The following is a 20,596-nucleotide window of genomic DNA, read 5'->3' as shown; positions in this document are numbered from 1 at the left end:
ACGATTTCCTAATTGTTCTGGCTTATTTATACACATCATTACGACGAATTAGTAAATTAATCTCCATGCCCCATCCCATTTTCATCCCATGTCCTTTTAGAAGACAGTCATAACTTCCATCTTGCCCCCCTTTGCCCCCGTGATATCCAACACACCCCTCTTAATCTTCTTCGCATCGCACATCTTCACGCTGGTGAAATACCACATATGCGCTTCGACATCCATGGACAGCCAGCGCCCGTTTCCGCGAAAGCTAACTGCTCCATCGTACACTTGGACATCGGCTGCAGCTACAGCCTGGCCGTTGGGCTTGTTGATGTAGTATTCTGGGCTCGTATGTACGTATCCCATTGTCAACAACGGGAGTTTGGGTACGGGGTCGTTCCAGTGCGTGATGCGGTAGTTACCACCGGCTTGCTTGGTGATGTAATCGCTTATCTGGCTTCCACCGACACGTGGTGAGCCGTAGGTATACAGTGCTACTTTGCGGCCTGCGTTGCGCATGCTGGCTGCGGCGAGCGTGGCGATGGCGCCGCCGAGCGAGTGGCCCGTTACGCGGATCTCGTAAGAGGGGTTTGCAGAGGCGGCTTGCGATACGGCTGGTAGGACGCGGTCGCGCGAGTCGAGCCAGGATCGCCAGAAGCCACGGTGGGCAGAGCAGGAGTTGCAGATGTCGGTTTTGGTCATGCCGAGATCGAGGTTCGTGAGCCAGTTGTCTGGAGTTTTGCTGCCGCGGAAGGATACGATGATGAGTTTGTTGGTGTGGTCTGCGGCGATGAAGCCTGTTACATCTGTGGAACTGTCGTCCCTAGCGGGTGTTAGTTTTTTTTTACTTTTCCAGGTCGTTGGGTGCGAGTATAATCGACTTACTCGCTATACTCAGCTACAGTGTTTGTATCTGCGGCTTGAATCATTGGACACTTTCCGTCCACGCAGCTGACCTTGTCGCCAGGTGAATTGTAATTATCGGAGCAGTAGGCTGCCGAAGCGTATTGGCTCATCAAGCCCATGTCACTGACGAGTTCATCGGTAACAGCCACTACCTCTTGTTAGAATGCGATTCGTAGAAACTTTAGAATTCATCGGGATGACATACCTCTCTTCTCCATAGCCAGTGGTGAAGCATTGGCTGAGAAAGCGCTTAGAAGCGCCGCGATAGCAAGTGACGAGAAAGAACGCATGTTTTTGCAATGAAGACTGACGAACGAGCAAAAATGAGTGACTTTGAGAACTGTAGAAAAACGGGTATCAAGTTGCAAGATGAGTTGCGAAAGGAGTACTACGACTATAAAACATCTACACTTGCTTTCTCCACGGATTCATGGTGGGCGTCCCAAGAAAACTTAACGCCATCGCAAGGGATGCCAACTCTCTCCTCAAATGCGGTCCATGTAACTACCCGCCGACCCGTTCCTTTTGCGGGTCTCTGCAGATGTGAATCAAGACAGAGTCATTGGAGCGTTAATTTGTCACGAGGCTTTGCTTCACCTTGGGTGTGTCTAATTCGGGAGCGGGTTCTGGAACATGATTGGCCACACGCTAGAACGTGCCATATTGCTAGTCTGGATTGTTGGCGCGTGCCCAGCGCTTAGGGCTGAGTCTTGGCTATTGAAGGCGTGGAGCTAATTATATGAGGGAAATGTAGCAGGGACAAGTTTGTTTGATTGACATTGCGTTCCAAGCTGTTCTGCCGATGGTTTGGGGTAAGGAAGTAGTTGACGAAGTATGTGAAAGCTGCGACTTTATTTTCTACCAAAAGAATCTACGTACCGCAAATCTAATCAATACTAACGAAATTATTCTCATACGCACGGACGGAAAACCACAATCTACTCCCCTTTTTTGCGCATTCTGTAGAGATTTTGTAAAAGAAAAATGAGAAAATACATGGGCGAGATGAACGGTGAGTTCCGCACCGATTTTAGGTCGTGCAGGTCCGCGAATGCGGAGATTATCTCTTACAGTATAATCACCGGATTTCCGTAAGCAATATGGAAATAGAGATACTAGGAACTTACTTTGGCTTGGCAGATTGTTTCGCCCGACCTCACAACAAAGTACTAAAGCATTTTTCCTGAAGTTAAACAATATTCTTCTATTTCAAGTCGATTGAATATATGTCAAGAGGCAACAGAGTACGAGAGTGAACATGATGTTTGCACAAAACCATGAGGCTGAGGCGTTTGAGAGCTTGGTAATGAACTCGCGAGAATAATCAAGCGTCTGTAGAGTCAACGCTCTTCAGCGGTCCTAACTCCAAACATACTTATTTCTGAAAATGCGCTTTGGTTCGCACTTTGACCTAGATTTTATTGAAAATAGACGTGTGCTAGACAAGGAGCAATCCTTGCTTTGGTAGGTGCCGCACCATTCTACGCCCCACTGCTTCCACTTGTTTCCTTGACGGTAATTTGGGTGACCTTTTTTTTCGGGGTCGCGTACTTGATTTTTGAAGTTTTCGCTTCCTCCTTCTTTAAGAAAAAACTCTTCGTAGGGAAACAGTATTAAATGCGCATCGCAGTTTTCTAAGGCTAATGTTTTGAGTTGCCAAGTCTGGTGATGGATAAGCTTAAACCTTATGTCCATGTTGTAGTCATGTAGCGAGACGGTTATTGCCCTATATCTTGACACATTTGGCATTCTAATTCCCCGACAAGGATTGAAAGTGAAGAAGAATGTTAGAACATTGGGGTGCTAACTCAAATCTCGGATAGAAACCCCAAGGTGGTTGATGAGAGTTTTGATGGCCGGAAGGTCGCGTTACCTTCCCCTCCTTGTAGTGAACCATCACAATGGGCTGTTGACCTATAGTTCCGGTCTTTCCTTTCTGCAAATATCAGTTTTACAGATGTCACGTGATAAGTGAAAGGGTCCAACCGTAAACCTGAGCTTCAGGAATATTGGTACAGTTTGGAAATTTGCAGAAAATCCGAGAAGCAGCATTTACATGTGACTGCCTTTGTCGCAACCGTGATTTGGTTGCCGTACCCAATGGAAGTGTGCCGAATAGACATATACCCGTTGAGAGGTATACAAAATTTTGGTAAGATTACCGAACGATTTTCCAGGGTTCAGAAGCAGGGCCTTGCAGACGCTCACCCAGATCTTTTTGCTTCCACTGCAGGGTTTATCTATTTTTTGATACCCGATTCCGACAGGTTAGGGTGTAGTATGCCATTCACTTCTGAGATAACTAATCTTATACGCTACATAGTAAACAGAAAAAAAGGTCAAGTCATTACACATAACGCCGCGGAATTCAGCGTGTCGGCAAACATCAGTTTGGATATGACGGTAGCGTTCAATGCGACTCCATATGTCAACATATCCTTCTCTGAGTTGGGGTTCTAGGCCACAAAAATAGTTGCGGGGTTGGATCTTGCCACTATGTGGATTTCCAGGGGCGCGCTAAACCCTTCAGTCACCGCTTGGTATCTCTCTAGCGCCGCAACTCGCACCTCAATACAACTACAACCCTATCTGACATCCGAACGCCAACCTGTTCATTTTAGCCAAAGTTTATGGTTGGCTCATTGTATCTCAAAGTTCGCACTCACTGTTAATCGCGAATCCCGCGAGCTTTCCGTCGTCGTTAGGACCATCGGACCACCTGGACATCCCCCACTGCCAGCAATATCTTTGCATCGCCTGCAGAATGGGCAAACTAGCTTATCCTCCGGATCCAAAACTCACTGGCCAGGATCGTATCATACTAAACATTCTGCAAAAAGAATATGAGCTGCACGGAGGCCCTGCGAGCGGATCACCGTCAGATGCAGGGGATGATTCTGACGACTCGGGTATAAAACATTCCAAGACCGTAATCCCATCACCAGAAGGTGCGTTTCTCCATTGGTTGAGAACAGTTCCGTGTCTTTCCTCATTGGTATTGTGCGACTAACCTTTGCAGATCTCCAAGACCAGCAACAACAAGCAATTGCTTATTTCAAAAAGCTCAATGATCCAAAGTCTGACACTTTTGAACCTACCGTATTCTCCACGTTTGATGAGCCAGACATCAAAAACCCTCTTCTTCGTAAATGGATTATCGATCCCTACATCCGCTGGGCCAAGAAGGTCGTCCGTGTAGAGACAGATGTTGTGATGGTTACGCATCTGCTTCTCTACTTTTGCACTAGCGTCCCATCAGCTATTTACCTATATGTCAACTTTCATTGGTGGCATGCTGTACTTCATTGTGTCATGCAAGGCACGTATATGGGACCGTTCACTCTCCTGAGACACCAACACATCCACATGCGGGGTATACTCAGTGCCAAGTATAGCCTATTTGATCAGCTCTTTCCGTACATTTTGGATCCGCTGATGGGCCACACCTGGAACTCGTACTACTACCATCACGTCAAGCATCATCACGTCGAAGGCAACGGTCCTAATGATCTTTCTTCGACTATCCGTTATCAGCGAGACAGCCTCTGGGACTTCATACAATATGTCGGCCGCTTCTACTTCTTCATTTCGTTCGATCTGCCCATGTACTTTATCCGTACACGCAAGCCCAACCTTGCACTTCAAGCAGGGTTGTGCGAATGGAGCAACTACATCTTCTTGTACCTCATGTACAATTATGTCAGCGCCCGCTCAACAATCTTCGTCTTCTTGATCCCTCTCAACTTCATGCGAGTGGCACTTATGACAGGCAATTGGGGCCAACACGCCTTTGTCGATGAAACCGAGCCGGACTCGGACTTCCGATCAAGTATAACGGTAATTGACTCAGTGGTAAGTTTGACATGAACATAATAAACCTGCATATCAGCCTAACTTTTCAAAAAGAGCAACAGAGACTGCTACAATGATGGCTACCACACCTCTCATCATCTCAACCCGCTCCGCCACTGGCGCGATCACCCCGTCGCCTTCCTCTCGCAGAAACAGCAGTACGCCGACGAAAACGCAATCGTATTCTACAACATCGACTACTTCTTCCTCACGATCAACCTCCTGAGAAAGAACTACGAGCACATCGCCAAGTGCTTGGTACCCATCGGCGACCAAATGAACCTCACGCTCGACGAGAAGATTGCAATGCTAAAGCGCAAGACGAGACGCTTCACAGAAGAGGAAATTGCAGAGAAGTGGGGGAAGCAGTTTGCAAAGTCAAAGTAGAGTGCGGGCTTGAGAGCTTGAACAACTACGTAGTTGCGTAAACATAGAGCTTCGTATACCACCTTGACCCTGTCGTCATATCGCAAGTGTCGGGATGAGGTACTTTGCCTAGCATGTATTCATCACTGTGCCAGCCCCCAGTTGTACCTTTGTCGCACATCCCACACCCGCATCAACACTGCTATACACACAAAAACACTCACAACACCCAAAAGTTCTTAGCCTGATCAAAACATCAACATCTCACTTACTAGACGTCAAAAGCACTCGTGCAAGGTAAAGACCATCTCACACCAGCTAGGTAAATCTGAGCAAAAGTAAAAGAAACATGACATTTGTATGCATAGGTCTTCAGGACATGTACATAAGTCCCTTCTATGCTAATACGAAATCTAAACTCAATTGTATAACGATTACATAGCCACAAGACACCAATATTTGTCCCTCAAATTCCCACCCAATCCATCCACGACTCCAGAAAACGCAACTGACCCTGTCTCATATGCTCCGAAAACTCCTCCAAGTTGATCAAGCCACCGCCCTTGCGACGATTGATTTCCTGATCCACGCTTTCGAGACTGGCTAGCATCATGAGATGGAGTGGAGATTGAGGATCCATGGCGACTTGGCGAATAGAGCGTTGCAGTGGCTTCACCTGGTTCGTCTCTGGGTGGTAAGGGTCCGTGGAGTGGCTGATTTGGTTGCACCCGCATTGCACAAGATTTGTGCCCTCTAGGTTTTGGATGAAGAGAAAGTGACGTTCTGGGACGTCAGAATACCAGTTCAGCTGTACTGTATCTGGTGTTGGGCCTCCCGGCTCGGCAGGGCATGAGAGTGGCATGAGCTCAAGGACCCGTTCGCTGACATCGGCTGCCGCGGCAACTGTTGATGGAGAGCCGGATTCTGGTCCTGACGTTGAATCTGTGGACCGTTTTCTTCCTGGATATCGTTTCAAACCATCATGGGCTGCGCATACAAAGAAACATCGACCGGGGTCTGCGTCTTCGTTGGTTGACACTGATGACTCGTCAGTGTCAGAAGCTGCACCAGTCTCTGAAGAGCTGCACGAGCCACTCTGCGAATTGGTTGGTGGATGTGTGAGAGAGTTTGGTCGAAACTGGGGCATGGTGGGGTCTCTATGGTCGGAAACCGGACTTTTACTCGGAACAGAGCTTGAAAGCCATCCCTGCTTTTGTGCGCAGCTCATGAATGCATTGATAGCCTCCTCCCGAAGCTGACACTGGCACATATACATGTTCCATATTGTCATGTTGTCAGCATTACTTGCCTTGGGATTCTTAACGGAGCTCAAAACTTTTGTTTCAACAGAACTGTAGATGACCTCTACTGCCGCTCGAACCTCCTCATCGGTGCGTGGTCCGTGATGACTGGGATTTACAAACAAATTCTGGATATTTGATTCTCCATAGTTCAGCGCCCAGCAGAACTTGTCTATCATGCATTTGGAGAACCGAAAGATGCCAACCTGGAGAATGACTTCAACGTCGGCTTTCCTGGTTGTGAAGAGATGCGTAATTGTAGACTCGATATCGGCGGCTCTTGAGCGGCGCTCACTGCGTGTGTCCTGGGCGTCCATGGCCATGTCTTCCTTTTCAAGAAAGAGCGGGTTGAGTAATTCGTTAAGCCCTTGCTGTGTAACCTGATACAGTACTTCTTTGCCGAGGTCTTGCTCAGGTTCGGGTATCTCATATCCACCCCAACGCTCTCCAAAGGGCCTTGAAGAGGAGGCATTTGACCGTGTTTCTAGATCCACGTCTTCCTGAAAACGGACCCTTGATGATGAACGTGAACTTCTGTTTCGGGGATGTTCTTCACTTGCGTCTGCGGAGCCACCAAATTGAGCCTGTCCTTCGAGCGAGCTTTGACCATCTGCTCCATCTGGTTGTGTGAAGCCCTCCTCTTCATCAATGTAGTATTGCCTACGGGCCCATCTTTGGTTCAAGATGTTGGCTTGTTGCTCACCGGATATTTCGTCGGGCACAATATGCTGGAGGTCGGTGGTCCTGAGGATCTCATTCCGCTCTGCGACGTCGGTATTCCGTTCAAGCACAGGTGGGATTGTGTCCATGTCACCCTCCTGCTTTTGCCGTAAACGGGGGTTGCTTATATTGGAGGCATTCATGCTGCGAGGCGGAAATGCAGAGCCCAAGGGCTGACTAGACCGGATGGTATCTAAGGCACTGCGCACCGTTACCTCTTCAGACAGCTCCATGATGTAGTTCCGGGTAGCTTCTTTCTCGATCGAGTAGTAAGCTCGGAAAATGCGTAGTATGTCTTTGCGCGACACATAACCATCTCCGTCGATATCATATCCGTCGAAGACGATCTTGGCCTTTACATCCACATCTGTGGTATGCATTCCGTCAAGTCCTTTGATCCATTCCTCACAACCGATGAGCCCGTTCTTGTCCGTGTCATAGTATGCGAAGATGCGATCGTAAACGAGATTCGGTGCAGCAGGGAAGCCATTGTAGCGCGGTACGAATGCGTGATTGAAATCGCGTCGGTCGATAGCCCATCCTATATTGTTTGGGTCCTCTGTCCACTCTGCCCCTGCCAAACAGGTGAACTGATCCCACAACGCCTCAACCTCCTCAGCCTCCATCTTTGTCTCAGCTACCAGACGCCTCTTCAGTGCCGAATCGATCGAAAGGTTCATCATATGAGGTTTTCCCGGGTAAACCGGCTCTTGCTTCTGCAAACTCAGGTAGCCTGCAGGTACGCGTATCTTGTAGAATATATGGTTTTTGTAGTGCGAGTTGGTTGCTTCGCAGTTGGAGCATAGGTCGAAGTCTGGGCAGTTTGCACAGTGCCATCTAGTGCCTCGAATGGGCTTCTCGTCACAACCGTTACATGTGATTCCGCGATGAACCACGCCTTCCAGCCTGGCACGGTCTTCCGCAATGTGGTATAGGGTGCGCTGGAGGGTTTGGCCCTCTGGATCAATAGCATCATCGTCCGGGTCCTCGTCACTTCCCAGAGACAATTCTGTGGGTGCGACGCTCTCTCCACCATCCAGCGCAAGGCTGTCTGTGTTTCCAAACATTTGCGCATGCCATGTCGCTGCGCGGGCTATTGCATCACGATCTAATGCTGGGTTGTTCGGGTTACGTTCGGTCAACCAGGTCAGAAGAGCGTCAACTTCTGACGGTGAAAGCGCACGGTCGGGCGAGTGCACTACAAGCAGTCGATCGAAGAACTCTTCGTATGTGCGCCCGGAGAGGTGATTTATAGTCTCCTCGCTGGCATCCGGCTGGGCGCGCAGAATGATGCTGCGCAGCTCTGCAGGTGTGACCAAGTTGTGAGGATCAAGCAGCACTCTCGTTGTCAGGATATGGTACTCGCCCAGCGAAGGTATTTCTTGCTCGCTCAGTGGCAGTACGGACGGTGCCGGTGCTGAGTCTCGCGGCCGCCGTCTGCGAACAGCATTGCTGCGGTGGAGACCGTCTGTGGGTGTGGAGGATTGGAGGGTATTGTATATAACATATGCCGCATACCCAGCCGACACTCCTGTGAGGAACAGCACGGCGGGTCCATAGCGGGATACGGTCGAGGGGGTTGATGCCGTCATGCTCGAGCGGCAGGGCCCCGAGATTGGGGCCTAGTAATAGACGAGCGAGGACAGAGTGATGGACCACAATATAGGAGTAGGGAATCGATATCTGGGGAGTACATGGCAGGTGAGACCTACCAGCGACACCATAGCTATCTGTTGGAAGATTTCATGGCTCGGCAAGGACCAACAGACGCTCTCTGTTTCTTCGGTGGAGGGCGACGCTCTTGCCCAAATCGCCAAGACAGGGCTTATTCAGCAAACCCTCCCCAGTTACGGACTTCCGCAGCCTCGCATTGGACAGAACACCACGATGCAATCGAGCTAAGCACTTTCAACATTATGAATTCATATTTCTCCATGTGCAACTACATTACTACCACGCCGAGTGGCCACCGTCTATCCTCAGGTCCGACCCAGTCATAAACGAGCTCGCATCGCTAAGAAGGAAAACTGCAGCACCACGGTATTCCTCTGGCTTGGACAAGCGGCCCAACATGTTTTGCGTCGGCCATGTTTCCCTTCGCTCAGGGTACTGCTTGAAAAGCTCCTCCACCATGGCCGTCACAATATAACCTGGCGAGATTGTGTTGACGCGAATCTTGTGCTCGCCCCATTCTGACGCTAGGTTGCGAGCGAGCTGCAATACACCTGCTTTCGAAGCATTGTATGCTGAGCAGATTAGACCCTGTTACTGTATGTTAGTTGAAAGGCGACGTATTGCAACTGATTAGAATCATCGTACCCTGTTCGCCACGGTGCCAGACATGCTAGCAATAAGCACGATACTTCCGCCGTTGCCAAACTTGATCATTTGTTTCGCGGCAGCTTGCGCAGTCATCATGGATCCGGTAATGTTCACCTCAAACATCCGGTTCGCATCCTCAGCGGTATACTCTAATGCAGGCGTCTCCTGCTGGATACCGGCCGCCGCAATCAGCCCGTCTAGTCTTCCCTCCTTGTTTGCAATGTCATCGACGATCTCGTTCAGCTTCTTTACGTCCCGCACGTCTATCTGGCGGTACTCAAGCGATGTTCCGAGATCCTTCTTTGCTCGTTCTGCGATCGGACCAAAGTCCGGGGAGGGCTCGGGAAGCCTATCAAGTGCGTAGACTGGGAGCGCGTGTTAGTCAACAAATTCTGTGCATTCCTGCATGTACGCAAGTATCTACCTCGTGCACCAGCTTCTAGCAATGCTTCGGCCTGTGTAAGTCCAAGGCCTCGCGCACCGCCTGACACCAGTATGACCTTGCCGGCTAGGCTGAACTCTGGGAGCCCACGTGTGGTCGACATGATTGGAATTATCTGAATTACAATTTCAAGACACAAGAAGAAGAGGTTGAGCCTGAGTTACAATATACGCTGAAAGATTCGCCGGAAGAAGGGTATTTATACAATTGATAACGAACGCACGATCGTTCCGTAAGCTCGACGCAAGATGGGGCTATTGTGGGTTTATATATCGGTCCCAAACGCCTTTTCAGGTCACCCGCTTCATTTGAAGCGAGTCTGGCCGTGGCCACCCTTTCCTGTCTGCATACATGGCACTATTGGGGTAGAGCTCAGGACGTGTTTGCGGGGAACTATGCCCGGCATTTTCGGGTGTTGCCTAATTGGGCATTCCGGGAGCTCGCCGTGGGGTCTTGGAGGTGAGGTCCGGGGACATCAGCCAGATCACATTCGTAGCTTGAACTTTGTGCCAACAAGGTATGTGGGGCTCGAGAAGAATGCACAGTATTGGTTGAAGGTGTTGGGTGCGAGTATGTATGGAGCATATACAGCCGAAGCGATATGCAGCGAGCGCAGGTAGTAAGTCCAGACGGGACCGTCAGCATGCGCCTTGGACAACAGCGTATATATAGCTTCTTCCCTGCACCAAATGGTGTTCGGTCATCCTATTACACTCGCTTTTGAGGACAATATGGTAGCCTCTCTTCTCTGCAAAGTCTCTGCTATGTAGATCCACAGGAACGATATTCGGGATACCGTGGAATGATTCACCAGCTGTCACATCACAAGCACACGATCTGTGTTTTGATGCAACGACACAACAAGGGACGAATCACCATAGCCATGACTGCAACGGTACATGCGGCGAGTCTAAGTTTATCTGGCTGTCGACTGTTCTGGCAATTCGCAAGGAAACCCCTCCACCGATTCAACGTGCGATGCCTGAGGGGCCTCACTAACTGAGCCCTCAACTACCTCGTCGAGCCTCAGGGCCTGATCATCCCACGGCCCCCTCAGGGGCTGCCTAGGCGAATTTGAACATTCACCTGATCGTACGATACCTCGTGTCCGCATATCGCTGTTGTGTGGTGAGGGGGCATGTCTCAACCCTAGCATGCGGCATAGTTACGTGTTACAAGGCGCCGGTCAGCGAACAAGGTGAATGGCACAGTGAAGTGAAGAGTGCCGGGGTGGAAAATCTTTGCGCAGCATCAGACGAGGTGACGTTCTTGATATCAGCCGTTCTTGACCATCGAAGAGTCGACAAGGGCTGAATTTCGCCGAATGCTCGCTCAACTTGACCTGGACGGGAAGCGCCTGCGTAGAGCAGCTTTGTTCTCACAGCAACCTAACAAGACAATCATCTTCATCTGTAGTTCCCAACAATCTTCATTATGCATCGAAAAAATGCACAAGTAAAAACAGAGATCCCGACAATGCATCGCCCACGGCCAGACAAAGACCGCGGCGCCTCGCTCGTGTAACAAGGCTGCCCCCAAGGCGAACGCGGTGGAGAGGGGCAGTGCAACAACCAAAGCGACCCCACACCAACCCATGGAATGAAACTAATATTAGGCGCCGCATTAAGAAGCTTAACGCATAGTCAACCTAAGCTTTATTTAGGCGCTGTCGTTAAGGCAGGCAGGAAACAAAACTGCGCATCGTTGCCGCGAGGCTGCGCATCATGGGTAGGGGTAGGGCGCCTATGCATTCCATGCCAGCGGGTAGAGAGCAGGACATGTAAAAGATACGTTTGCGCTGCAAAAGGCCTCTCTTTATCGACCATTCCTTTTATTTGTGTTCTGCATCGTTGTTTCAAGGGAGTTCTCTCTTGTTTCCCTTACACACCAACATTTACGTCGTCGTCTGCTGTTTACTATTCCCACAGCCACCAGCCCCACTACTATACAAACAATGGCGCCCAGCAACTTACCCCACAACTTCTTTCCTACAATCAATCTCCCTACCATCATCCAAAAGCGTTCAAGTTCTTGCGAAGTCAGCTACTCCAGCCAGTGCTCCACCCACCGCACTGTCCTCCTTATTGTTTCCACTTTTGTGGCCGCCTTCTTCATCATCAGCTTTGGCCTCGCATGCATAGTGAAAAGAGCCCGCCGCAGAGCCCATGAACGCGCACAAGCCTCAGCCAAATATCCTTACAGGGAACTCAGGCTGCTGAGACATGACTCTGGATCTCCTGTTGTAGCGAGACTGCCCTTGACGAGGCCAATGGGCGATACGAATCTCGCGGCTGGAGTCGACCAGACCTGGAGGAAGGAGGGTTTGTGGAGTGAGAGATCAGCAAAGAGAGATGAGGCTCCGCCGCCGTACACACCGAGAACACCCGAGCCTGCGAGGACAAGAATTTGAAAGAAGAGGAGTATGGCAGTAAATGAAGACGAAGAAAAAATTTGAATGCTATACATATCAAAGCGGATATGGCCATTACATCACCAGCCGGCAATGGTACTATTCAGACATGCGATTGCACTCATTGACCCCTGGCCGCAGACGGACCCGGCATGAATGAGCTGTCAACTTTCATTTCTGTGACTGGGTATGACCGGGAGTGCCGCAAAGCTGCGTCAACTACCCGCGGAAGATGCGGCACATAGCCCGCTCATTCTTCTGTCAATGGCTTTGAATACGACCAAGAGATGAATACGTAGATCAAGCTGTATGGTTGGGAGCACCTGGAAACTTAGGTGGAGACAATGTTGACCACTCACCATTTTCCTGGAGTTGTCGACATGGGCTCGGAGATTGTTGGCGGCGATTAGATGAGCGACACGGCATGAAAGCATGTTAATATAGACATGGAGAAGGATATAGAATAGCGACATGACTTTGTTATTGTACGTAAATTAAAAACACACCCTTCTGTCGGGCAAGATACTCTAGACATGGGAAGTTTTCGGCAGTGATCGTAAGACGGTTGCATACAAAAGCGATTACTACTCAATTGGTGGTCACACTGGCTTCACCTTGGCCTGGAGATTTGTATTGCAGGCTACACATTCGCTGAACACTACGTTGTCATTATGTCAGCGCTGAAGTGAGCTGAAAGATAGTGTTCTGTAGCTGGCTAGCGCATAATGGGTTCAGCTGTATATGTCTGTTTGATTCCTGTTTTTTGAACCTAGACTAGTCGCATCCCAGCTGTGCGCAGCCAACGGCAATCTTCGAGGCTACCAGCAACGCCAAGACCAATACGAGTCCAATTACCTTTGCTTGTCGCTCCCAGGAGCTTCCCGAGACTAGGACAACCTTTCGACTCGTGCAGCCGCACTGCAGCTCTCTGTACCTGGCAGGCGGTACAGGATCACGACAATGTTAGCCCGTTTGCTCTCCAACAACCGCGCGCTTCATACTACAAAGCCTTGACATTTGTTTAGCAACGTACGATAACTGTATGTCGCCCCTGAGGCTACTTGAGATTGATGAGCTGAGATGATCAAGGAACAAGGTTGTGTATGAATGGTCCATGACACGACGGCACGGCACAGAATCCTTCTGGAATTAGGATTCAGCATCATTTTTCCTTGCCAACGAACAGCAATGATTAACCGAAACCCACAATTAGGTTGGATGCAAAAAAGCGGCGGCGAGGCTCCCAGAGGCATCCTGACCTTTTGCTCAATATTGACCGCTCAGTGCCGTCTTCACCGATATCAACACCTAGATGAGCCTCGTGCGCGACTGGCGTCGTTCGTCTTGTAGGCTGGGGGACAGCTGATTTGTCGCGCAGCGTTGGCGCGCTAATTGCTTTTGCAACCGTGCCCAGCCGGTTGAAGGGCCAGGAGGAAGGTGAGCACTCTCTGCAAGAAGCCCGGGAGAGCCAAAAGCTGTGCAACGCCCTCGCGTGCCCGAGTCCGAGTGCTGGAGCTGTTTGCGGCCTTGCGAACGTTGCCGGTCACAAGCATCGAGGTAGTGTCGAGTCTCCGCCTTTTTAACTTTCCCCCAGGGACTGGACTGGACCCTCTGTTTTCGTCCGGCCCCGCCGTTGCGTGGCGTGTTCTATTCCGCGTCATCTCACTCAGCCTTCAGCTACCTCCAGTCTGTCTCCGAGTCCTTCCAGACCCTTGAACAACGACGTCTCGTTAGTTAGGCCTCTCTTCGCAATAGTTGCCAAGCCGCCAGTACCCATCCGGCCTAGACGGTTTCCGCGCTCCACACTCGGGCACGAACCTCGTTGTCATCTGTACGCGCCAGTCCAGCAAGACTACCCGTCCAGCTACCGCCTCTTCCTTCTCTGCATACATTTTACCGTCCTGCTGGATCGCATCCCTCCCTGCTCCTGTGTGGCGCATTATCAAGTAAGGCTTTTATTATCTCTGCTCTTCATATATGCTCCCTTGGCCAGTCTTCAACAGCCCCTTCATGAGACGCCCACCGCCCAGATGCAAGTATGAGACCAAGTCGGGAACCACCACCATTTGCGGCTGCACTGCACCAAATTGTTCGCTACGGTGCTAGAAGACGGACCTGTCCCGCCGCAAGGCGCTCCTCTAGGCAAGAAGTCGGGTACCACAAAAGAGTAGCACAGCAGCAAAGTCACCTGTCCCAATTCGAAAGCATGGCCGCTCATCCCAGGCAGTGCGCTGCGGTGGTGGTTGAGACATTGCATGCGAATCTGCATCGGACAAGGGCTGCAGCTAGCACTGTCAGATTATCTCAAGAGCTCGAAACTTCTCTTCCCGCACTCTTCTGCATTTCATTACTCTTGCTCGAATTCCATCGCTAACCATGGTCTTGTCGTTAGGTCTCTTTTACCCCTCTGTTGGCGCTAGTGTCGGGCCGTTGGGTGACGTTTCATCTTTCTGGAGAAGGCAGAAGGGGTTGAACATCAAAAGGGTCTTATTGAACAAGAGACGTTCACGTGACGTCCGAGCACAATCAACAATACCACTCGTCGATGCGCACTATGATCCAGTTGTAGTATCTGAACGCGCCTGTACGAGCATTAGATTCAAACCTTTCCGAGCATCGCTTATCGATTCGAGCAGTGCTCCCAACCTCTCCGGTCAGCCCGTCCTGAGCGGCAAATCTTTGAGCGACTCTTTTTGCGTCCAGTCTCGTCATGCAGAGGCCCTGATTCCATTTCTGGCTTTACCTGTACAACATTTTACATCGCCACTTCTCGAGCCCCCCATTCACCTTGAACAAACACAAAAAATCCAAACCGAATTTGCGAGTCCGGCCAGCATGTCTCAGAGCCGGACAAACACCATTGATTCTCAGACGTCGGCGCCTTATATTGCGAGCCGGAACAGCAGCCAAACAAGTCTAAACCGTCAGGATGTCCAAGATGGCGGGACTGAGCGCCCCTCGACCACATCTACCCGGACGCCCGGCTCTGTATCTCAATCGCCAGCCACACTCGCAGGCTTAGGTACACCCGCAAGCTCCACAGCAGGGCTTTCGGGCCTGGTATGCAATGTACACCGAACTACTGGCAGAGAGCCCCATCCACTTGTGGGCGCAACCACAACTATTTTAGGCGACAAACTCTACGTCTTTGGTGGCCGAAGACTATCACGAACAAGGCCACAGCTGACGTCGGACTTGTACGAACTGGACCTTGTTAAGCGACACTGGACAAAAGTCGAGACCAAAGGCGATATACCGCCCCCACGATACTTTCACAGCGTTTGTGCACTAGGAGATACCAAGCTCGTATGCTATGGTGGCATGTCACCTGCGAACCCCTCATCAAACCAAGCCACTTCCGTAATACAAGGCGCGCCTGCTGATGCCCAACCGGAAGTTGTGGTCATGTCCGACGTTCACATTTACGATGCGCCTACGCGAACATGGATGCATGTTGCTACGAGCGACGCGCCACAAGGCCGATATGCTCATTGCGCCACCATTTTGCCGAGTTCGGCCGTATTCAGCTCAACGAGCGCTGCAGTAACCGCCATACGTCACAACCCACCTTCATCAAATCCGAACCAAGGGTCGCTGGGCGTTGATCTAGATGGCGAGGGTGGCGCGGAAATGCTAGTAGTGGGCGGTCAAGATAGCGCCAACCACTATATTGAACAGATTAGTGTTTTCAACTTGCGAAGCCTCAAGTGGACAGGAACTAGCACACTGGGTAGGAGTTGCGGTGCATATCGAAGCGTGGTCGCGCCATTAACCAGCATTCACCCAAGTGATATTGGCGAAGGAATACGACCTGGTGACGAAGGAAGAGCACCCGACGAACAGGAGACCAACACGAGCTACGAGTCTTCGATGCTCATTTACTCAAACTACAATTTTCTGGACGTTAAGCTTGAATTGCAAGTGCGGCATTCCGACGGTACTCTTTCCGAAAAACCAATGCATGGCAACTTCTCACCGCCTGGGCTCCGCTTTCCAAATGGTGGTATTATTAACAATCATTTTGTAGTCAGTGGCACGTTTTTAACTTCTTCCAAGCAAGAATACGCCCTGTGGGCGCTTGATTTGCGTACACTAAGCTGGGGGCGAATAGAAGCTGGAGGCAATATTTTCAGCCAAGGAAGTTGGAACAGAGGTGTGTTATGGAATCGTAGAAACAGCTTTGTGATTCTGGGCAACCGTAAGAGAAGTTTGGTTGAGGATTATAATCATCGACGCATCAACTTCTCGAACATGTGTGTCGTGGAACTGGAAGCGTTCGGATTGTACGACAACCCACGTAAAGTTACGCCCGCGTCAGGCTTCCAATCTGTAAGCGCGCCACCGCTGCATGACCGACTTGACGTGCTTGCTGGCGGCCGGATACTTTTACCTGCAGCCACCGAACTTGGACAAATGGCTCTGGGCATGCGGGAGTTTGCTGACATGGACTTTCTTGCCTTGAATGGCGAACGCATCCCCGTCAACTCGCATATGATTGCTCGGCGGTGGGGCCCATACTTCAATCAGCTTCTTCGCGAGAGTGCACAGAGCGCCGAGAAGGAGAGTGCCGATGCAGCGACGCTGCGGCCCACAGCCACTATGCATCCATCACGCAATTCGAGCATAACCATCACACCTTCTATCCGAACAAACTACTCAGCAGCCACAACACTCACGGCCAACACAATAACACAATCCGAGGCTACTGCAGTCTCAACAAACTCTTACTCTTCACTGAGTCCACCAGAAGCGTCATCACACGCACCTTCTCAACGGCCTCGGACACTATTCCTACCCCACACTCACCTTACACTTCAAGCATTGATACACTTTCTATACACATCATCCCTCCCACCACAAAACTCGCAACTATGCTCGCCACAAATACTCTGCTCTTTACTCCAATTAGCGCGGCCATATCATATCGACGGCCTGTTAGAAGCAATCATTGAACGTCTGCACACCTTGCTCGACAACCGGAACACGGCGGCCATCTTCAATGCTGCGGCCATGGCAGCCGGCGGCGGATCGGGCATCGCTTTCATGGGCGTCAACGGTGTCTCTGGTTCAAATGGAACGACAAACGGCTTTTCCACCTCTCAGCTAAACAACAGCGCCAGCTCTACAGACCTCGAACGTAGCTTTGACGCCGGACTACGTGCACTCCGCCTCAACACCGACATTGAGCGAAACCACGATGACGAAGTCAGCTCAGCTGTATCCGAATCCACCTCTGCATCGGCATCAGACAGCGGTCTTGGAGACAGCAGTGTGATTGGGGAGAGAGAAGTGTGGAACGGCGAGATTAGCGCCGTGGTTGGACTGCAGAAGCGTGGTCTCAGAGGATTGATGGAAGGCCGTAGGATCCGCGAGATGGGCAGGAGTAGGGATAGGAGTAGGGATGATGGCGGCATGGGCAACGGGGATGGAGTCGGGCTGGGCCTGCAAGGTGCTTGATTTCCATAACGTTGAGCAAAAGGCAACGGGTAAGAAGCGACTGAGGAACGAGAATGAGAGAGAGAAAAAGAACGTCCATCCGACATAGAACGATGTACTTTGGGGAAGATGTAACTTTTTTTGGTCTTTCGAGTGTGTTGTACAGTTTTTTCTAGGGTGAATATTGTTGCCAAGAGGTATGTTTTGTTGCGATATCTTGAAAGCTGGTTTTGAAAATGAAGTTAGATGAATGAATCAAGTATTGGAATAATATTTTCTTTTTGCCCACAAACCACACGTTACGTGATGAGCTAAATTTTTTTCTTCCTTTTAGGAGACTTTGTCCGGATGTCTCTCTCCATGTTTTGTCATTACTACGTACCGACATCGGAACAATGGCTCACAACCGGCATGTCAGAGATGAAAGACTGCTAGATCAAATTTCCACAAAAACCCACCAGTTGCAGAAAGACAAAAACAACCAAACGATGGGGACAAAAGTAACGATTGGCGGTATATGTCTATTTCCATTATCATGATCTATTCAATGTCATGGCCCATGTTCCTACAATGGACGAAACTAAATTCCTAGGCTTGCCGCCAAAAAAAAACATCTACACACATCTTGCTAAGAAAGTCGCCGACCTTGTTGAGCACTTAAGCGGCGCTAGTCTTCTCCTTTGCGAGCGGGGTGAACCGCAGGTAAGGCTTGACGATGCGGAAGTCAGGGAAGAGATCCTTGGCCTGCTCGTTGGAAACGGATGGGTGAACAATGACGTCGTCACCAGGGACCCCTTTGCAAACGAACACATATTAGCAGATTATCTTTTTTAAAATACTTCCCCTGAGACTACCTAGGAGAAAACATGCGAAAAGTAAAGAAAGGGGGAGGGGGGAACTCACAGTTAATGGGAGTGGTAACCCTGTGCTTGTCACCCGTCTGCAGACTGTCCAGCACACGCAGAACCTCGGCGGTATTCCTACCCGTCGACGCTGGGTAGCTGAGAATCAAGCGGATAGTCTTCTTGGGGTCGATGATGAAAACGGAGCGAATCGTGAAGGCAATGCCCTTCTGGTCGACATTGGTCGCGTCCTGGTGGTCCAGCATGTCGTACAGCAGCGCGACCTTGCGCTCCTTGTCGCCTATTATGGGGAACTTGAGGTTGCTGCCGGTGACCTCGTCAATGTCCTTGACCCACTCGTCGTGCGACTCGATGGAGTCGGCCGAGAGGCCGATGAGCTTTGTGTTGCGGCGCGCGAATTCTGGTTCGAGCTTTGCGAAGGCGCCGAGCTCGGTGGTGCAGACGGGGGTGCGGTCTGCGGGGTGCGAGAAGAGGATCACCCACTTGTCGCCGATGAATTCGTGGAAGTCGATGGGGCCAGCCGTGGTTTCGGCCTTGAAGTTCGGGGCGGTGCTGCCCAGGCGGAGGGGCTCAGAGCGTCCTTCGGCCATTGTGATTGTGGCGGTGCTGTGCGCGTTGGTATTAGGTTTGCTTTGGGGATGTGGCGGGGTAAATGGTAGGGATGGAGGGGTAAAGGGGAGCTCTGGTACCTTTTGACGTGGGGTATGGGGACTAGGGCTTGTTTGTGAAGGTTCTGCGATGAGTTTTTTCGCAAAGTTCGGAAAAGTAGAGCTGGTGATTGAGAGATTGAGGAATCGAGAGATTGAAAAATCGAGAGAAGAAAAGAGAATCCGCTGATGACTTATGGGCCGTTTTTTGGTTTCTCCAAGAGCCCTTCTCATCCTACCTTTGTAGCTAGCGTATATTGCGCAATCGACTCGTCCATCACGTGAATTCCACCATATCTTTTCTGCCACTCAGCTCCTCCCGTGTCAGCCAGGAAACAGTCGAATCACAGTCTCCGAGTCTCCGGCGGTGTCCAATTGCCAATGGTTTGCCCCTCGCGCCAAGGGTCTTTCGTCATTGAGGCCGGAAAGGCGAGATCGGTCATTGACCCTTTTTGTCACTCAACGTGGGGTTTTGCTCGAATCAAGTCGGAGAACGATAGAATTTTGCTGCCTTGGCGGGGAACAGAGACGAATAGAGCAGGGGTGATGACAGAAATGATCAGAGCTAAACTGCGTTCTTCGTGTCGTTCTAAGGTGCAGCTTTGCGATATCGTCTTCCCCGGGAACTATCCCCACGCGCCCCTCTAATAGGAACACTAATACATCTACCGGCAGTGTCTAGCAGGAGTAGTGTTGATGACTTCTATCCTCTGTAGCTGTCCTGATACTACCACTTTTGCCAAGTCCTAGCAACAGTTCTGTTCTTGTCATTTTGTTCGGGGCCTGCAAGTGTCAACATTGGGACTTGTGACCTCGATGGGTTTCCATTGCAGTGGTGTAATCATTGTGGCAAGGTATATTGGTATGGAGAGCCAAAACAACTACTGCTGATACTACGAGCAAGCTGCCTACATACAAACTCAAACAGTTCTCAGCAGAGTGCACTTTAGTGGTATCCTGGCCATAGCTCTCTTCTTGAGGATACAATCAATCTACGCAATCCTGCAGTACACCTACTGGTCAGAGTAAAAGAAAGGCACCCACAGAAATATTCTACCCTTTCAAGACTTGCAGCCTCGCCTACTTAGACTTCTCCTGCTTCGAATTAGCCAAAGCGTCGCCAGCCCTACGAATACAAGATGATTGGTGCATTTGCTGATGTTCTTGGCAGGGTAGGTGCTTAATCTGGGGTTGGCATCATAGCCATTGGTCCTATAAACGCACGGTTGAATCCCGCTATCGTTGCCAAAAGCACAGTTACCCCCCAACACGTAGTCAGCAAAGTTAATGACAACACACCCAAAACAAATACAAAAGCTCCTGTCATTGTCACAGAGCCTTAACTC

General features: G+C 50.4%; 7 protein-coding genes across 7 annotated transcripts; 3 read left to right on the top strand and 4 right to left on the bottom strand.

Annotated features, from left to right (window-relative positions):
• Positions 1-96: 96 nt before the first annotated feature.
• On the bottom strand, positions 97-1,237 carry PSV08DRAFT_392365 (Alpha/Beta hydrolase protein; the record flags this gene model as incomplete). Its single annotated transcript, XM_014228291.2, has 3 exons — positions 1,097-1,237; positions 871-1,039; positions 97-808 (listed from the first exon to the last, which is right to left on the bottom strand). Exons 1-3 carry the CDS (start codon positions 1,179-1,181, stop codon positions 97-99), a joined length of 966 nt encoding a protein of 321 aa, XP_014083766.1. The 5' UTR covers positions 1,182-1,237.
• A 2,237-nt stretch (positions 1,238-3,474) lies between these two features.
• On the top strand, positions 3,475-5,229 carry PSV08DRAFT_47463 (uncharacterized protein). Its single transcript, XM_014228290.2, has 3 exons — positions 3,475-3,839; positions 3,911-4,743; positions 4,798-5,229. Exons 1-3 carry the CDS (start codon positions 3,656-3,658, stop codon positions 5,128-5,130), a joined length of 1,350 nt encoding a protein of 449 aa, XP_014083765.1. The 5' UTR covers positions 3,475-3,655; the 3' UTR covers positions 5,131-5,229.
• Positions 5,230-5,442: 213 nt separating this feature from the next.
• Positions 5,443-8,870, bottom strand: PSV08DRAFT_225418 (uncharacterized protein). Its single transcript, XM_014228289.2, has one exon. The coding sequence runs from the start codon at positions 8,720-8,722 to the stop codon at positions 5,576-5,578; it is 3,147 nt and encodes a 1,048-aa protein (XP_014083764.1). The 5' UTR covers positions 8,723-8,870; the 3' UTR covers positions 5,443-5,575.
• Positions 8,871-9,033: 163 nt separating this feature from the next.
• On the bottom strand, positions 9,034-10,126 carry PSV08DRAFT_402793 (uncharacterized protein). The gene is made up of 3 exons (XM_014228288.2): positions 9,877-10,126; positions 9,450-9,817; positions 9,034-9,392 (listed from the first exon to the last, which is right to left on the bottom strand). The coding sequence occupies exons 1-3, from the start codon at positions 9,995-9,997 to the stop codon at positions 9,081-9,083; spliced, it is 801 nt and encodes a 266-aa protein (XP_014083763.1). The 5' UTR covers positions 9,998-10,126; the 3' UTR covers positions 9,034-9,080.
• A 1,722-nt stretch (positions 10,127-11,848) lies between these two features.
• PSV08DRAFT_352739 (uncharacterized protein) lies at positions 11,849-12,304 on the top strand (the record flags this gene model as incomplete). Its single annotated transcript, XM_014228287.1, has 1 exon — positions 11,849-12,304. One exon carries the CDS (start codon positions 11,849-11,851, stop codon positions 12,302-12,304), a length of 456 nt encoding a protein of 151 aa, XP_014083762.1.
• Positions 12,305-14,680: 2,376 nt separating this feature from the next.
• On the top strand, positions 14,681-17,761 carry PSV08DRAFT_410505 (uncharacterized protein; the record flags this gene model as incomplete). Its single annotated transcript, XM_066093859.1, has 2 exons — positions 14,681-14,872; positions 15,008-17,761. 2 exons carry the CDS (start codon positions 14,681-14,683, stop codon positions 17,759-17,761), a joined length of 2,946 nt encoding a protein of 981 aa, XP_065948900.1.
• A 469-nt stretch (positions 17,762-18,230) lies between these two features.
• PSV08DRAFT_308156 (thioredoxin-like protein) lies at positions 18,231-19,386 on the bottom strand. Its single transcript, XM_014228285.2, has 3 exons — positions 19,293-19,386; positions 18,644-19,209; positions 18,231-18,534 (listed from the first exon to the last, which is right to left on the bottom strand). The coding sequence occupies exons 2-3, from the start codon at positions 19,191-19,193 to the stop codon at positions 18,398-18,400; spliced, it is 687 nt and encodes a 228-aa protein (XP_014083760.1). The 5' UTR covers positions 19,194-19,209; positions 19,293-19,386; the 3' UTR covers positions 18,231-18,397.
• Positions 19,387-20,596: the final 1,210 nt, after the last annotated feature.

This window comes from Bipolaris maydis (assembly GCF_028858645.1).
Source record: "Bipolaris maydis strain C4 unplaced genomic scaffold PSV08scaffold_9, whole genome shotgun sequence".
Lineage (NCBI taxonomy): Eukaryota > Fungi > Ascomycota > Dothideomycetes > Pleosporales > Pleosporaceae > Bipolaris > Bipolaris maydis.
The sequence above is the reverse complement of the archived record's forward strand: the minus strand, read 5'-3'. Positions and strand labels throughout refer to the sequence as shown.

Bases quoted from the DNA above. Each gene is read 5' to 3' on its own strand.
- PSV08DRAFT_47463 (XM_014228290.2), top strand. From the start codon at position 3,656: ATGGGCAAACTAGCTTATCCTCCGGATCCAAAACTCACTGGCCAGGAT. The intron at 3,840-3,910 runs GTGCGTTTCTCC...TAACCTTTGCAG, and splicing joins CGTAATCCCATCACCAGAAG to ATCTCCAAGACCAGCAACAA. The intron at 4,744-4,797 runs GTAAGTTTGACA...CTTTTCAAAAAG, and splicing joins TAACGGTAATTGACTCAGTG to AGCAACAGAGACTGCTACAA.
- PSV08DRAFT_402793 (XM_014228288.2), bottom strand. From the start codon at position 9,997: ATGTCGACCACACGTGGGCTCCCAGAGTTCAGCCTAGCCGGCAAGGTC. The intron at 9,818-9,876 runs GTAGATACTTGC...ACGCGCTCCCAG, and splicing joins GCTAGAAGCTGGTGCACGAG to TCTACGCACTTGATAGGCTT. The intron at 9,393-9,449 runs GTACGATGATTC...ATACAGTAACAG, and splicing joins CTGGCACCGTGGCGAACAGG to GGTCTAATCTGCTCAGCATA.
- PSV08DRAFT_308156 (XM_014228285.2), bottom strand. From the start codon at position 19,193: ATGGCCGAAGGACGCTCTGAGCCCCTCCGCCTGGGCAGCACCGCCCCG. The intron at 18,535-18,643 runs GTGAGTTCCCCC...TCGTTTGCAAAG, and splicing joins GGTTACCACTCCCATTAACT to GGGTCCCTGGTGACGACGTC.
- PSV08DRAFT_225418 (XM_014228289.2), bottom strand. From the start codon at position 8,722: ATGACGGCATCAACCCCCTCGACCGTATCCCGCTATGGACCCGCCGTG.